General features: G+C 35.0%; 2 protein-coding genes across 5 annotated transcripts in view; one reads left to right on the top strand and one right to left on the bottom strand.

The window, feature by feature from the left end:
• LOC137019898 (microcephalin-like) overlaps positions 1-18,561 on the top strand; it is a 157,992-nt gene that overhangs the window by 17,105 nt on the left and 122,326 nt on the right. The gene's annotated exons all lie outside the window — the stretch shown is intronic.
• angpt2a (angiopoietin 2a) overlaps positions 6,672-18,561 on the bottom strand; it is a 66,730-nt gene continuing 54,840 nt past the window's right edge. For all 4 annotated transcript variants that reach the window (XM_067385553.1, XM_067385552.1, XM_067385550.1 and 1 more), the window contains 2 exons: positions 7,536-7,666; positions 6,672-7,027 (listed from right to left, as the gene is read on the bottom strand). In XM_067385553.1, the coding sequence (XP_067241654.1) occupies positions 6,867-7,027; positions 7,536-7,666 (292 nt within the window). In that variant the 3' untranslated portion in view covers positions 6,672-6,866. The remainder of the gene's footprint in view (positions 7,028-7,535; positions 7,667-18,561) is intronic.

Here is an 18,561-nt window from a genome sequence, read left to right on the forward strand (position 1 = left end):
TCAAAATGTGAGGTATTGAAATCTTTGAATGCGTGCTCACGATTGGGCATACACTGTGAATTTGAGAGTGGCGGTGCTGAGCGGGCATTCTACAAGATAAGACATTTGTCAGATGCTTAGGCTCTGTTGTGCAGCAAATCCTCCGCCATGGTGTTGTCAGTAGGTGTGTTCAACATCAGCAGTGGCTGGATGTGACCGATCAGCGAGAGTTGCCGCTTGCAGTTGGGGAGGAATTGAAAACAGTCCGACACTTTCTGCTTCCCATAGTGATGCTTGCGCTGTTTGCATACTTTATCACAGATAAAGTTAATTAAATGCAATATTTTTCAAATGCACAGATGTTTCAGATTTTCATTCAATACTTTATGTACTGCTTAATACAGCGTCGGTTTGTACAAGAATAAAGTTCAACATAAGCTAATACTATTTAAATAACAATGAAGTGGGGTCTATGTTTTTTTATCATTTTTATTTTGATAAACATGAAACAATATTACATTGCGACTACATGAAAAGAGCTTTAACTGTTATAAAAATACAGATTTGTGAGCATTAGTGGAACTGAAGGTGTGAGAATAAACACAATACACACGTGATCGTTGTCATGCAGTGAACTCTGGTTCCTGCTGCACTGTGTACAACTTTGCTGCTCATGTTGGATGAGCTGGATGGAATTGAAGCGACCATTATCCAACTGACTTAAATGGTTTTTGTTTCAATAAAAAGGAAAACTAATTTCACCCTCACACTCCATCATGGCAATATCGCGAGGCAGTTTCTGAGCTCGACGAGAAATCACAATACATTTTGATCTCGTCACATCCCTATTATTTATTACAGGTTGGCATATTGAGTTTAGTGTTTGTATTCCCTGTCCGATTTGATGTAAAGTGAGGAATACAAAATCATATTCTTGCAACATTTGTATATTTGTCTTGCCAAAGAAATTGCAGCATTGCTGCGTTCAATTACTGTAAAACAGTGCAAAATGAAAATACATAGCAATATAACAAATTTAAGAAAAGATTTGTCTCTCTTGTGTGCACTAGGTCTCTTTCAGCAAGTTTGTCTCCCTCGCTGATGCGTCGGTCTCTCTCTTGTAGGTAATGAAATGGCAAAGCAACACTGTATATTATATGTAACAATCATGATTTTTTTGTTCTATAAAGGGGTCATGAACTGCATATATATATATATATATATATATATATATATATATATATATATATGTCTCCTAAGGTGCACTTATGTTGGGATAATTGTTTTTAAAATTGCCAATTTAGAAATAAAAGTCAATTTTTTTTACCCTGATTTTAGCCCTCTGATTTGAACACTCTGATGGAAGGGACGTGTCTGCTGTGAGACTTCAATGTAAAACTTCAGTTTAGATCTACTCCCATCGCATAAAAGGTTGCAGCGATGAGTATTGTAGCCATTATTTTAAATGAGTCAATATTTAAAATAATGAATTTGAGCATACAGAAGACGTGATATGTGAACGGGCCTAACTGTACATGAACATATCAGATCACAGATTAGGCATTAGAATTAACAGAGTTACTTACTACATGTTGTGGCATTACTGTCGGGTCCATATCTTACAGTAAAAGACTGTTTGAAAAGCCTGCGCCAAAATTGTGACTGACTGTACCAAAGAATCCACAGTAAAATGTACCAAGCACACAAATAATGCTCTAGTCATTTACATAGTTGAAAATAAATAACCACTTTCTTAGCATTCGGATCCTTTGGAAGGTAATGTTATTTTCAGTCCAGTGATGCTGTATTTCTCTTCTCCTTCTCATTTCACTATCTTTCGTTGCACTATTACGTCATAATTATGACAACATCTGAAACAAGTGTTTTCAGATCATTGTTTTAGGAATCATGCATGTTAGTTTGCAGATAAATGGCAGACTGGTATAGTGTGCATTAATTAATTGGATGAACCTTTCAATTTAAAGAGATTAGTACAGGAATGGTCAGGCATTAGGATAATCTGACAGTTATTTTCTAATAAATCTGTTTAACCTAAATGTGTATCAGTACACTGTATATTTAATTTATTTTCTTCGCAATGAGAAATGTCTGTCCAAAAAAAAAAAAAAAAAAATAGAATAAAATAAAAACACAAACGTAATGTACAATAATGTTAAAGAATGTAAATTTGTGCATTAAGCATTGTTTAGCCCAAAGTTTGTGCCAAAGGGTTCTTTCTCTTTATATTGGACCTTTTTTGCCATTTAAAGGTTGAGCAAAGAGCCCTTCATTTTAATTTTTGGGTAAACATGCCCTTCATTTAAATTTTTGGGTAAACATGCCCTTCAAAGGAGTCCTATTATGCATGTAATAAATGTCTCAGGTGACCAAAGAATTTGTCTGTGAAGTGTCAGCTCAAAATACCCCACAGATAATTTTATACAATGCCTTAAATGCCCCCTTTTGGGTGGAAGCGAAAACATGCTGTTTTTACTGTGTGTATCTTTAAATGCAAATGAGCTGCTGCTCATTTGCATTTATGAGCAGTCTAGCAAATTTTTTTCCCACTCATTCCCTTCAAAAATAAAACTACTCCAATGCATCTTCAGTAGCTCAATTGCTGGAAGTACATGAACACTTATGTTCATTATTAATCAACAACAGAACATTTAAGCCATTTTTCCACCATCGGGCTAGCCATTCTCATTGCTTAACCGTTCCATTCTGTCTCAATCCGGCCCAACTGGTACGGGTATGGTTTCATTTTCCACTGTGTGGCTGGTAACAAACACGTTGGAATGTAATACAAATGTATCAGTCATTGCATTGTTGAAGCAAGAGTTTACAGATGGTATGACATGTTAAAGGGTTAGTTCACCCAAAAATGAAAATTATGTCATTAATGACTCATCACCCTAATGTCGTTCCAAACCCGTAAGACCTCCATTCATCTTCGGAACACAGTTTAAGATATTTTAGATTGTCCGAGAGCTTTCTTTCCCTCCATTGAAAGTGTTTGTACGGTAGACTGTCCATGTCCAGAAAGGTAATAAAAACATCATCAAAGTAGTCCATGTGACATCAGTGGGTTAGTTAGAAGTTTTTGAAGCAAAAAAAAAAAACGACGACTTTATTCAGCATTGTATTCTCTTCCGCAATCCTTTCCATTGAATTGATTCCATTGATTCCTTTCATCTGTCAGCGTTGGTAATGCACTTTTACGTTGTTGTTTTTGTCGATTAGGACATCCGTTACATGCACGCTTACACACCATTTTAAAAAATATAGCAATACCAAAATACAAACAATGTAGAATAGCTTGAATACAGCGTGCGTCTCCCTCAGACTGTAAAGCAGCGTCACTGCGGAGTCGTGAACCCAGGTTGACAACAGACCCGGAAGAGAATACAATGCTGAATAAAGTCGTAGTTTTTGTTATTTTTGGACCAAAATGTATTTTCAATGCTTCAAAAACTTCTAACTAACCCACTTATGTCACATGGAATACTTTGATGATGTTTTTATTACCTTTCTGGCAGTGGTGGAAAGAGTACTGAAAATTTGTACTCAAGTACAAGTACTGTTACATTGCTGAAATATTACTCAATTACAAGTAAAAGTACTGGTGTCAAAAAGTACTTGAGTAAAAGTACAAATTACTCTTCTAAAAAAATACTCAAAGTACTACAATTACTAGTTACTTTTTAGCCGGCGATATTTAATGAATTGCCAAACAATATTCAATCAATCAGTAGAAAATAGCTACTTTCAACAAAGCACTTTCACCTTATTCATGAAGTGCATGAAGTAGTCACAATACGGGAATTTCAATACAATACAAATGATCAATATTCAGTATCATTTTAAATACCAATAACATTGATCAATTTCCATTACAGTAATCTCACTTAAATATTTGCTCACTCTGTGTATTTCTGTCTTTACAATAGGGTAACTTTGTTACAATAGCTCACATGCAGCACAAGAAAGCTTGATTTCAAACTGAATTGAATTTACAAAAAGACAAGTAAACAGACAGTAATAAAATAAGAACAAAAACAAATTACCTCTATTCATTTGAGATATATGAAATATAACAACACTGCATTTTATATTACCTGTATCTTAAAGGGTTAGTTTCACCCAAAAATGAAAATTCTGTCATTAATTACTCAGATTTCATCAAATCTGAATGTAATGAGTGCTTTCTGACCCTCCATAGACTGCAACATTATTACCACTTTTTATGGCCCAGAAAGGTAGTAAAGGCATAGTTAAAACAGTCATGTGACAACAGTGGTTCAATCCTAATGTTATGAAGCAACTGGAATACTTTTTGTATCCACTTTATTCAACAATTTCTTCTCTTCCATGTCAGTCTCTGACACTATTGACCTAGTAAACAGTCGGCTCATTATTGGCCGGATTCTGCGTCAGCATCACATGCATGTGCTGTGGTGCTCACACGAACACTGTCAGAGAGTGACACAGAGAGAGGAAATTGTTTAAAAAAATCATTATTTTTCTTTTTTGCACACAAAAAGTATTCTGGTCGCTTTATAACATTAAGGTTAAACTACTGCAGTCACATGGACTGTTTTAACAATGTCTTTACTATCTTTCTGGGCCTGAAAAATCTCCAATTACATTGCAGTCTGGGGTCAGAAAGCTTTCGGATTTTATCAAAAATATCTTCATTTGTGTTCTGATTATCTTCTTACGGGTCTTACGGGTTTGGAACAACATGAGGATGAGTAATTAATGACAGAAATTTCTTTTCTTTTTCTTTTTTTTTTTTTTTTTGGTTGAACTAACCCTTTAAGAGCCATATATATCTTGTTAGATAAAAGAACATCAGAGGGGTTTGACCTGTAATGTCTGTATGCAATGATGCAGTTAGACAGACTTGGTTATTTATATGTAAAAATCATAAAAAAGCCCCATTCTGAAACACACATCTAGGCTACATTGAAAATAAATTAAAGATCCACCTTTGTTTGTTGAGACTTGAGGTTGAGGTGTATTTCACTTTTAGCCAATGACATTTCCTGTAGCATTTTTATCGGTCAGGCATGGAAGTCTATTCTGATTGTTTGATAACTATTGGCAATGTTTAATTTAAGAGTGCGGAGAGATTCATAACTGCACACCACACAGAGCGCGCACTCATAAGAGGAGAGGCAGTTCACTTGTATATTTGAGAGCTTGCGTCGTTTTCTGCCATTACATGAATGTGCTGTCGCGTTACAATAATGCGCTCTCCACAAACCTGCGGGTATGATTAAAAATTATGCCCAATACCTACAATCCTGCGCTGTAACTGAGACGAGTGACAGCAGGAGGAGGGTGTGTGTCAAACTCGCTGTCAGGGAGATGAGAGAATGAGAACGGGCTGCTGGTAAAATATCAGGGTTTTCATTGTTCCGTTTATGATCGGATAACTTTATTGGCTACCGATATGCTGGTCAAAGGTTTCAATATTAATTCAAATTGTAGGCGTACTCAGTAACGAAATGTGATTTTACAAGTAGCAAAGTAGATTACTTAGCTTAATTTGTACTTAAGTACAAGTACAATTACAGATCTAAAAATGTACTCAAAAAAGTACACAAACCCGAAAAAACTACTTAATTACAGTAACGTGAGTAGTTGTAATTCGTTACTTCCACCTCTGCTTTCTGGACATCGACAGTCTACCGTGCAAACACTTTCAATGGAGGGACAGAAAGCTCTCGGACTACATCTAAAATATCTTAAACTGTGTTCTGAAGATGAACGGAGGTCTTACGGGTTTGGAACAACATGAGGGTGAGTCATTAATGACATAATTTTCATTTTTGGGTGAACTAACCCTTTAATAGCGTTGCTCAATAGCTTGGTCATATACAGAGAAACTGGTACCAGCAGATGTTTACACAACTGTTAATGCAGCATTACAGCACGGAAGTGTAAACTCCTTGGAAGACCACGAGTGTTTAAGGTGCCATTTTGGACAGGGCCAAGCATGGCGGACTGTGTGCAGCTCACTCAGAGGAGGATCTATGCTAATTGGCAAAAGCCCGTCACCAGTCATGGGTGGTACCTGTTCCATTGTGATGTCACAATGAGTAGAGAAAACAAAAAAAAATAGAGACAATATTTTTGATTTTGGGGATATATAAAAATTAGTGGGTGGATTTTTAATGTTACAGGGTGGTTGTCCACACGGTGGACAAAAAAATTCAAAAATCATGTGAATGGGACTTTTGCATTTTGCAAAAGAGGGACCCTTTAAGAAATGCTGTGGAGTTTGATCAACTGTCAACAAATGCCCACAGTTAAGATATCTACAAGAAGGTCCAAAGCACTAAACCATGTGTAAACAACAGTTTTATAGAGTAACAATTTGTAAGACGTGTAAAGAACCTCCTCAGCTTTATGCATTTAACTCACTCTTGTACCATGGTTATATTTGACAATATACCAATAATATAATTTTTGGAAATAATTTGATATTTACAAATAAAATAAGCACACCAAGTTGTTCTGATTCCACTTATCTACATGAATAGTTAAGGAAATCCTGTGAAGCATCAAGGTACTTCAGTTTACAGATGTATGTCCCCTTTACAGCAGTTCAATTAAAAATACGTATTAATACATCTATTTGAACAAAACTTGTCCCTTGAAGAAGTTCCATTTTAAAAGCGATGCATGTCGTGTTTTCTTGTTCATTGAATTAGCTATTTGACACTGTAACAAACGTTTTGTTTTTTTTCAAGTGCTTTATCTTCTAATTAGAAGTCCTGTATCAGAAGTGCATGAAGGTCACACCTCTCCACCAAATGTTTTTCTATAGGATAAGAAAGCAGTGACATCAATAATCATTCTGCCTTAGGACTAGAGGCTCAGAAGTTTGATGGTCTTATCATCATTGTCGTGGCCTTTAGTGAATATGCCGAACCTTTCCAGTAGTACCATTTGATGCCATTGAAACGATTAGTGTTCTGTCCCTGCTGGTAGTATACTCCATTGAGATTGGATGGTCCACAGGCATCAAACCACCAACCTAAATTATACAACAAAAAATGTATACTTTAGGACATGAAAACTTAACAGCTGTGTATATTGTGACCAAATAAAACATTGGCCGTTGTAAACGTACACCAGGCTCCCAAAATATTACTACAGGTATTACAAATGAACAGTATTGTTTTTGAATCCATCAATGCTATTTCCTCTAACTTAGTATTAGTTGTTATATTTACTAGCTAATGAGAATGAATAAGGGGAAGCAAGTCTTAATAAGTTCCCAGACCATTAATGTCAATGTTCATCAGGGCTAAGTTCCCAAATGAGCTTGCCAATGACTAACTCCTGGCTAATTTTGTTAGTAAGCCATGACCCAACTATAAAAATGCCTATTATATAGATTTCAGGGGTAAGTGCCAACTAACAGTTCATATAAAGGGAACTGGGACAAATGAGCACTCCAAGTCCATTAGAATAAGACATTTATGAAGCACACAAAACACTCAAGAAATGATAGACGTATTTAAAAAGTAAACTGCTCTTACCTCCTGAGAGCATTTGTGAACATTTACAAATACATTTGTCATTGTCTACATCTTTTGTGCTGAAATCACTTCCTGGCTGTCCCATGCTACTGGTTCTACCCGCTGTTCCACTGTAGCTGCTGAGGTGTATCCTATAGAATTGGAAAATTAGAAATATAAATAATATATTATACATGTGAGTTAAAGTCAGGTAATTAAATTCTGTTACCAAGAGACTGACAAAATACATCAACAACTAAAATGTGTAAACTCTCAGTTTAAGTACTTTTTCAAATATTTTTCCTTGTCTGTCAGTTCTGACATACAGATAGCATTTAAAGACATTCTAGACACGTCAGAGATGAACATTTTCCCAAAGGTATAAAGACACACAACCCTCTAAATTGCAAGTAAATCACTTGCACATGCAACTAAAATTTCATGCTAGGCAACTAAATGATGTGTGTCATTAGCCACTGATTTGTTAGATTTCACTTGCCAGTTATTGAGTTGGAGGCTAGGAAGTTTAGCATATATTATTTTCACTGCATGCATATTGTGTCCTTTGACAGAGCATTTGACAGAAAAAAAAAAAAAAATGCATCAGCTCATTTATGACAGTGGAAAGAGCCAATCTATATGTACATAAAGTGGCATTACAGCGAAATAAACATTTCCTCTGTTGCAACTTTCCTTTGTTTTGACAGCGCACTATTCCCATTGATAATCTGGTTATCTGACCACTGCAAACTATTGTGTAAGCACCCTTACTCGCTGTTGTTCAGCAGAGAGCACTGTCATTGATTTGGAATGTTCCATATGTGTGCTGTACATACACAGAAACATTCAGAAGCACATAAACTTGTCAGTGTTGCCCCGTGACTTTTATTAATAAAATAACTTTGACACTGAATCACTATTTTATATTTGTTTTTGAATTAAACTTATCATTGCTGGCATATAAACATGATATAAGCAGGATAATTCACTGCTAGCTGTGCATTACACATTGCCTTCACATTGTACAGAATGTGTAATGCACACCTGGCTGTGGATTATCGCTTACATACAGTACCAGTCAAGAGTTTGGAAACATTACAATTTTTTAATGTTTTTGAAAGGAGTCTCTTATGCTCACCAAGGCTGCATTTATTTAATCAAACATACAGTAAAAACAGTAATATTGCAAAATATTACAAATTAAAATAACTCTTTTCTAAATATATTTCTTTGAATATATTTTAAAATTAAATTTATTCCTGTGGTGGCAAAGCTGAATTTTCAGCATCATTACTCCAGTCTTTAGTGTCACATAATCCTTCATAAATCATTCTAACATGCTGATTTGGTGCTCCAGGAACATTTATTAATATTATATAAATGTTGAAAACAGTTGTCCTGCTTAACATTTTTGTGAAGATGGTTGTACTTTTTTCAGGATTCTTTGAGTAGAGATTTCAATGTACAGCATTTATTTGCATTCATTAAATTTATGTATTCAGTTTAGTAAATCATTTTAAATAGGAATCTTTTGTAACTTTTAATGTCTTCACTGTCTCTTTTGATCTATTTAATGCATATTTGATAAGTGTTAATTTTTTTTTTTTTTTTTTATTCTTACCACAAATGTTCAAAAAATATAATTGTTTCCACAAAAATATTAAGCAGCAAAAACTTTCAACACTGATAATAATAATACATGTTTCTTGAGTAACAAATCGACTAAGAATGATTTCTTAATGCCACCAAGAATGATTTCTTTTAGGATCACAAGACACTAAAGACTCAAGAGTAATGATGCTGAAAAATCAGTGTCATCACAGGAATAAAAATTTATTAAATTAGAAAACAATTATTACTGTTTTTACTGTGTTTAATTAAATAAGTTACACTTTATTTTACAGTGCAGTAGTTACATTGTAATTACTCAAATAAGTACTGAGTACTATTAATTAACTAAATGTATGTACTATAGAGTTACAGTTAGAATTAGGGTTTGGTTTAGGGTTAGTTACTTGTAATTATGTATATTTTACTGTTATTACTATACTAAGAGAATGTAGTAACATGTAATTATGGCACTGTCAAATAAAGTGTTACCAATTAATGCAGCCTGGTAAGCACAAGAGACCTCTTTCAAAAACAAAAACAAAAAATGTTTCCAATCTTTTGATAAGTAATGAATATTTGTGTGTGGCAAAAGTCTAGCGAGTAAACAAAAATATATAGTTTATATTATGTTTGGTTCTTTTGTCACTTTGGCTTTCAGTGGTATTGCAGTGTTTGTCATTTTTCCATTAAAGGCGCAAAAGTCTGATATGATTTAACAGGGTTTCCGACTGTGACAAATGGTTGCATATGCAACTATTTTTTGAGAATGAACGAGATAAAATTTGATGTGGACACATTTGTGCGAGTGCATGGTCACAGAACGACGACGTATTAGCAGTCCGTTTTTTTTTGTTTTTTTTTTAACAAAATTTACATAATAAATAAGCACATCAGTAATCAATTTTCTGGCTCTGCTCCGCTGTGGAGTAGCCCAGTACCTGCGTGACTCGCCTTAGACATAAACAAAGGCTGTATTTACACTGCAAGTCTTAATGCACAGCTTAGATGCGCATTTAGATGTAGGTGGCATGTCCAGAGATCGGATATGTACCGGATTTAATTTGGAAGTGGCTCAGATCGGATGCGAAAAAATCTTATCTCGTGTGGGTTTTTGTGTTTACACGTGTGCAACTAATTCTGATCTGTGTCAGATGTGAGCAAAAAATCAGATTTTTTTGTGCCAGTGTGAACGCAGCCAAAGAGAAGTAGCTCCGGCTACAATGTTCTTCTGCAAAACACATGCAGTTCTATTTATTAACCGCTAGAGAGTGAACGTACACACGCGTTGCACACTGATGATCAAACATGCCGATTAGGAATTCAGGAAATTTGGGAATTAAGCCATATGAAAATGAAAAGGTCAATAGTTGGATACTTTAAAAAACATAAAGTTTGGAGTTCAAGGATGCTGGTGGAAAGGACGAGCCAGCATACAGACACAACTGATGACGAGAGCACAGGTGCGGACAGGGAGGAACTGAGTAAGAAAAGGAAAAGGCACAACTTCCAGCTGCAATGGCTTAGACTGTACCCATGGTTGCGATACAAGGCTAAAGCCCTGCATTGTGTATATTGTAAAAAGTGTGGCCCATCCATTGCAGGTCATTCTAAATTAGTTACGGTATCTTTATTACATTTATTAATATTATATAAATGTTGAAAACAGTTGTCCTGCTTAACATTTTTGTGAAGATGGTTGTACTTTTTTCAGGATTCTTTGAGTAGAGATTTCAATGTACAGCATTTATTTGCATTCATTAAATTTATGTATTCAGTTTAGTAAATCATTTTAAATGGGAATCTTTTGTAACTTTTAATGTCTTCACTGTCTCTTTTGATCTATTTAATGCATATTTGATAAGTGTTAATTTTTTTTTTTTTTTTTTATTCTTACCACAAATGTTCAAAAAATATAATTGTTTCCACAAAAATATTAAGCAGCAAAAACTTTCAACACTGATAATAATAATACATGTTTCTTGAGTAACAAATCGACTAAGAATGATTTCTTAATGCCACCAAGAATGATTTCTTTTAGGATCACAAGACACTAAAGACTCAAGAGTAATGATGCTGAAAAATCAGTGTCATCACAGGAATAAAAATTTATTAAATTAGAAAACAATTATTACTGTTTTTACTGTGTTTAATTAAATAAGTTACACTTTATTTTACAGTGCAGTAGTTACATTGTAATTACTCAAATAAGTACTGAGTACTATTAATTAACTAAATGTATGTACTATAGAGTTACAGTTAGAATTAGGGTTTGGTTTAGGGTTAGTTACTTGTAATTATGTATATTTTACTGTTATTACTATACTAAGAGAATGTAGTAACATGTAATTATGGCACTGTCAAATAAAGTGTTACCAAGTAATGCAGCCTGGTAAGCACAAGAGACCTCTTTCAAAAACAAAAACAAAAAATGTTTCCAATCTTTTGATAAGTAATGAATATTTGTGTGTGGCAAAAGTCTAGCGAGTAAACAAAAATATATAGTTTATATTATGTTTGGTTCTTTTGTCACTTTGGCTTTCAGTGGTATTGCAGTGTTTGTCATTTTTCCATTAAAGGCGCAAAAGTCTGATATGATTTAACAGGGTTTCCGACTGTGACAAATGGTTGCATATGCAACTATTTTTTGAGAATGAACGAGATAAAATTTGATGTGGACACATTTGTGCGAGTGCATGGTCACAGAACGACGACGTATTAGCAGTCCGTTTTTTTTTGTTTTTTTTTTTAACAAAATTTACATAATAAATAAGCACATCAGTAATCAATTTTCTGGCTCTGCTCCGCTGTGGAGTAGCCCAGTACCTGCGTGACTCGCCTTAGACATAAACAAAGGCTGTATTTACACTGCAAGTCTTAATGCACAGCTTAGATGCGCATTTAGATGTAGGTGGCATGTCCAGAGATCGGATATGTACCGGATTTAATTTGGAAGTGGCTCAGATCGGATGCGAAAAAATCTTATCTCGTGTGGGTTTTTGTGTTTACACGTGTGCAACTAATTCTGATCTGTGTCAGATGTGAGCAAAAAATCAGATTTTTTTGTGCCAGTGTGAACGCAGCCAAAGAGAAGTAGCTCCGGCTACAATGTTCTTCTGCAAAACACATGCAGTTCTATTTATTAACCGCTAGAGAGTGAACGTACACACGCGTTGCACACTGATGATCAAACATGCCGATTAGGAATTCAGGAAATTTGGGAATTAAGCCATATGAAAATGAAAAGGTCAATAGTTGGATACTTTAAAAAACATAAAGTTTGGAGTTCAAGGATGCTGGTGGAAAGGACGAGCCAGCATACAGACACAACTGATGACGAGAGCACAGGTGCGGACAGGGAGGAACTGAGTAAGAAAAGGAAAAGGCACAACTTCCAGCTGCAATGGCTTAGACTGTACCCATGGTTGCGATACAAGGCTAAAGCCCTGCATTGTGTATATTGTAAAAAGTGTGGCCCATCCATTGCAGGTCATTCTAAATTAGTTACGGTATCTAGGCAATTTAAGATTGAGTCTGTTAAACTGCACAATGAAAGCAAAAAACATAAAACCTGTAGGGACCGGTGTGGCACACGAAACACAGAACCTCTCCCTACTTCTTTTCAGCGATTAGATGAGAGTAATCGCTTGACGGAGGAAAAGGAAATAATAAAATTTATCACTGCTTATAACATAGCAAAAGAGGAACTTACGTTCACAAAATTAAAATAACAAATAATACTGATGAAAAAGAACGGGTTGAATGTTAATTCCACTTATGCCAACGACATAGCCTGTGCCCACTCTGAGGTCTGACGGTATCGCCGGCGATACCACCGTGGTTTTTTTCTTATCAGTGTGAAAGAGACTCAAAATACTCCGTCAATGTTGCACATACAATTAAGAGTTATACACCATTTTAATCTGTGGAATATCTTCTTCCATTTGTGTACACTCAGAGTAAAAACAGAATGTTGTGCTTTTTTTAAAATAAAGAAAACTAACATGATGCGTGATCTCTCATCTCCCTCTGAACGAACTCCAATCTGATAGTTCTCAGAAAATGAACTAACTTAGTGAATACTAATGACAAAAAAATTACACTTATGTCTAAAAAAACGTTAAGATGTCAGGTTTTAAATCATGTAAGTCAAATCGAAAACAAACCTTCTGTGTTTATGTAATCTGTATGAAAAGAGAGCCATGTCAGAAGTCCGTGATTCAGCTCCTTATCCGCTAATGCGGTCACGCCCACGGAGCCAGCGCTATTCAGACGCAAATTCAGTCAATACATGCATTCATTATCTCAATCGTGTATTTATTGTCTTGAAAAGTGTTTATCTGGATGTAAAAGTCATGCTTATCGATCTCTAGAAGACATGCAGTTAGTTCATGTTTACTTTTCTTCTACAGATGAAGTTTAGATGAGTTTTTGTTTCTTTAGCGCCCTCCGGCTGCTATATGTATTGGAAACTCCATTCATGGAATAGCCTCTTCTTTTAGATGAATTTGTGGACTAAAATGCACAGAGCGCCCTCCGACTTCAAGGATGAATTGAAAACACCAGCGCTCATAGTAATGACAATGAATATTAAGTTAATATAACTCCTCTGTATAGAAAATTGACATAAGCATATGAGAATCCAATATTTCTCCAAATGTGCATGCTTTTAAACTAAAAGTCTATATTCAGACTCTTTGCATCACAGAAATACATTATATTTTAAAGTATAATATAAAACCATTACTTTATATTTTAATAATATTTTTCTGTATGTTTCATATATCATAATGAGCTTGAGACATCACAGAAGGTTTTTTTTTCACAGCCTACCTGACTGAAATGCCTCATTAATATGCAAGTCATTTCAGCTCATTACTATCCAATTCTTTTGTCTTCTCAGGTGAGAATGGCCCATTTTCAGTGGTGATTCACGCCTCCTCGCATACTGTATTTCTTGGCAAAAAGTGTCTTACAAAAACTAAATCATTATATTGTTTTATATGAAGGAGTAGGCAGCATAATTTTTACATAATTTTGAAGCAAAAACTCTAGTCTACATCCTCCAATACCCTAAAGTCTTATGAACACAGATTTACTATACTTTTTTTGGCCTTATTTCAGTGACTTAAGTTGTTTGTTTTTTCAACAACCACGCATAAATGTTATTCCTTCAAAAACACAAACATGTACATACATGTTCCTCACATATTATTGTAGCCTAGTTTGTGCTGAATACAGTGTAATGACACTTTTTCCATTAATATGTTTATGAACAACTGAAAAAAGCACAAATGTCAGGGCATGTCAAAACTTCTCCAGGCCCCAAATCAGCCTCAGACTCCAGAGGGATAAATAGGCACTTTTACATTTCGATTTGAAACCAAATCTTCATCCGTATTCTTTTCAGTCAAGAGTGAGGGAAACTGAGGTGAAATCTGACTTCTGTTATATAAGACACAACAGGAACTCAGGAACTCTCATTCGGCTCATGCTGAATTGAGCAGACATGTTCAGTTTTTAACTGTAGTGTCTTATACAAAAGTCCAATAAACAAGTTATATTAAAGTGACTTTAATATGTGAATTTATAAGTGACTAATTTAAAGGGGCAGGTATCGCCCTGTAATGGGAAAGTTAACCTTCTGGGGTTTGAGGCTAATTTGGGGCCCTGGAGACGTTTTGACATTCCCTGACATTTGTACTTTTTCAGTTGCTTAAACACATTGATGACACAAGTCCCATTCCACTGTATTCAGCACAAACTTGTGCTGACTAAACAAGCAACAAGTATGTACATGTTTGTATTTTTGAGAGAGTTATGTATATGCATGGTTTTTGAAAAAAGAAGAAAAAAAAGTCACTGAAATAAGGCCTCAAAACACACAAATAATTTTCCACAAGACTTTTGGGAACTGTATATTTTAGTCTAGAGTTTTTGCTTCAAAGTGATGTTAAAATCATTCTGCCTACTCAGACATAAAGCAATGTATTGATTTTAAATTTCTAAGACACTTTTTGTTTAGGAAGGCCGTATGAACTGAGGTGTGAATCTTCATGAATAATGCAGTGATTCACACCTGAGGAGATTAAGACCCTGCCCCTAATGAGCTGCATAATGAGCCATTCAGTCAGGAATGTGACTGAGTGAACTAAGAAAGAATCCAATAACAAAATAAATATATAATTTTTCGTTTGTAGTTTATTTAAAATAGTTATAAATGAGAGCCAAAGACACATTTTGAGTACACGGTTATACCTGGAAATAAATCCAGGATTAAAAAAAAGAAAAAAAACAACACTTTCCTGCTTCCAGTCTGTGATCTCATTATCATATGCATGCAGTCCAATGTGAGCCAATATCTGGTCACTATATTTCTCAAATCTGTGAGATAAAGGGAAAAAAAACTCAGTGAGCTTGGTTTTGGAATTTTTGTTTTCTATTTTAATATACTTTAAAATATAATGTATTTATGTGACGCAAAGCTGAATTTTTATTATTCATTGTGAACAAAAGCTTCATGTGGCACTAGACTTTCACAGTAAACACTTCATAATCTGTTCAAAACAGGCCAAATCAATCGTCTAAACATTCACATTACCTCTGACATTTTATGCATTATATTTTTTTATATTATAGAGCCTAAATGTCTGTATTATTATATTCACAGGCACTATATCGGGATTATAATAAAAAAACTTACCATTCACAATCATCGGTTTGATCAAGTTGATCCTCAATCTAAATGAAATTGAAAGTGCTCTTCCTCTGAGGTAAATTCTTCCAGAATTATTCCTCACTGCGTCTCAAAACGATGTACATGAATCTGACTTGATGCATTTTTCCAAGCTGATGTTGATGTTCACACTCTGTTGCATTGATCGCCACAGAATTTGTTTGAATAGAACACAAGCTCCGTGGGCGTGGCCGCATCAGTGGATAATGAGATGACTCACGAACGACTGACATCTCTCTCTTTTCAAACAGATTACATAAACAGAGAATATTTTTCGATTTGACTTACATGATTTAAAACCTGACATTTCAATGTTTCTTTGGAAATATGTTTGTTTGATTAGTATTCTCTAAGTTATAGTTAATTTTCTGAGGACTATCAGAATGGACTTCATTCAGATAGAGATGGCAGGTCGCACATCATGTTAGTTTTTTTTTTATTTTGCAAAAAGCACACCATTGTTTTTACTGTGAGTGTACACAAATAAAAGTAGTTATTCCACAGTTTTTAATAATATATAACTCTTATTTGTATGTCCAAAATTGCTGAAATATTTTGAGTCTCTTTTGCACTGACAAAAAAAAAAGCAAGGCGCCGACGACTTAACCGACTCCAGAGTGATAATGTCTGTTCTTGATCAAATTTTTTATTGTGCTCCTATTTTTTTTTTTTTTTTTTATTAGGAGCACAAGTGCTCCTTAAGAAAATGTTAGCGTAGAGCTCTGCGTACAAACAAAACCTAGAATTGTTGCTTCCCTAGCTCAGAGACATGGCTTTATGTGCACACTCTTACACTATGTGTCAGTCAGTGCATGCACTGCATTGAGTTCTTTTTCACTGCTTGTTGTGCTTAAGCACATCGAGCACATCCCAAATTTGTGTTCGCCTTCTAAAAGAGGCGTGGATGCACTTTGGCAGTTTGCCAGTCAGCACGACCCCCACACCTTTTCAGGATATTTTGTGCTTATAACTTTTTGCCATCAAGCACATCCCACCCTTTATATTCTTCATACATTTCATCACTCTGAAGTGTCAATAGTGCTTTGTTGCATGTATTTACATACAGCAATATACATGATATAGCAAAACACCAACCAGCCCTATATACAAAGATTTAATTTTTCCATATTTATACGGATTTCCGTATTTTCAGACCTGAAAAGTGTAGCGTCTGGACCATCAGCCACACAATTATTCATTGTATTTAATGAATAACCCATAAACTCACTCTCACTATCAAAGTTCTCTGAACTCATCCCCCTAAAACTGCAACCAGCATCCCAAGTGTAGCTAGCACACAGGCACAACTAGATGTCCTGTTACAGTTATATGATACTTTTATGATCCAGAAGAATGCTGTAGAGACTAATGACTCATTCTTCCTGAGAAGGACAAATAAACTCTCTTAATCCTATGTATTATCTATATAACTACTTGGGAAATGTATAAACATGTACCCAATTTTCCCATCTCATGACTTTCCTTTTATAGGCTTTATTCTATGTATTAATTCTCTCTTTTGAACTATTTTGGTATTAATGTTCCATAGTTGCAAATGTATAGTTAACTGAGATCACATTGGCAGCATGTTTGGTATCTACGGACTCCAACTTTTATTTCCTATTTGGTAATTTATGTTACATGTTACTAACTCTGTGACATGTTAGTATTATAGGAATCTAGAAGGTTATTCTCTCATTCGTTCAATCCAGTGTCTTATGCTAATATCATGCTACAGAACAAAGACTCGTAAAACTTCCCTCTGAAAGGGAAACTCCTTATTGGCTCAGACACCCCAAGAGGGTGTGACATCTTCACCCCTTTTATTCACTGTTCACAAGATCAAACCCCCTTCTCTTCCTGCTCTTCCTCCTCTTCTTTTCTTTTTCTGACAAATGCTGACGTCAAGATGATGCTTTAAGAAGCTAGAAGCTTCTAAGGAACCCCAAGCTTGTGCCAGGCTTCGGCCTAGACCTTCCATTCACCAAAGATCCTCTGAATCCAACTGATTCTCTTTCATCAAGACAATATCAGCAGAGATTCAACAGGAGCCTCCACAAATTGCATCAGGACAGTTTTAATTCAACTTGGAGAGACATGCAAGTATCAAACTTAGTCTCATTATTTGATACATTGAGTATCCTTACCCCTTTTAAAGAAGGGCCTGTTAAAACTAAACTGATGGTTTGCTCAAGGCTGTTGATCTGCTGAAATGTCCAACAATGCTGTAACCTCTTGCTTCCTGTACTCTGCTTTAGCTCTCTCTCTCTCTCTCTCTCTCTCTCTCTCTCTCTCTCGGTAAACTGTAGGCATGTATGTGTGTGAATGTTAGAGTAGTTTTAAGTGTTTAGTCTAGTTAATAAAGTCTTGTTCATATCACATGCAAAGTTGCCTGTGTTTTGCGCTCCTATACGGGAGTCCCTATTCATGTCGGTCCTGACTACAGGCTTTTAGTAGAATAAGATTATTTCCCATAACCTGGAAATGAACATTTCTTAGAATTAATAAACAATTAACACTGTGTGTTCATTGATCAACAGGTTAATTGATTTGGAATATTAATTTTATTACATTAAGTTAATATTATTAACTGATTAAAATATTAATAATTAATTATGACTAGTTATGGTTAATTATTCATATTTATTTTTAGCTAATTTGCTACAAAAAAGTATGACTAACGTAAATAAAAAAAATGGAAGA

Source organism: Chanodichthys erythropterus, chromosome 5, assembly GCF_024489055.1.
Source record: "Chanodichthys erythropterus isolate Z2021 chromosome 5, ASM2448905v1, whole genome shotgun sequence".
NCBI lineage: Eukaryota > Metazoa > Chordata > Actinopteri > Cypriniformes > Xenocyprididae > Chanodichthys > Chanodichthys erythropterus.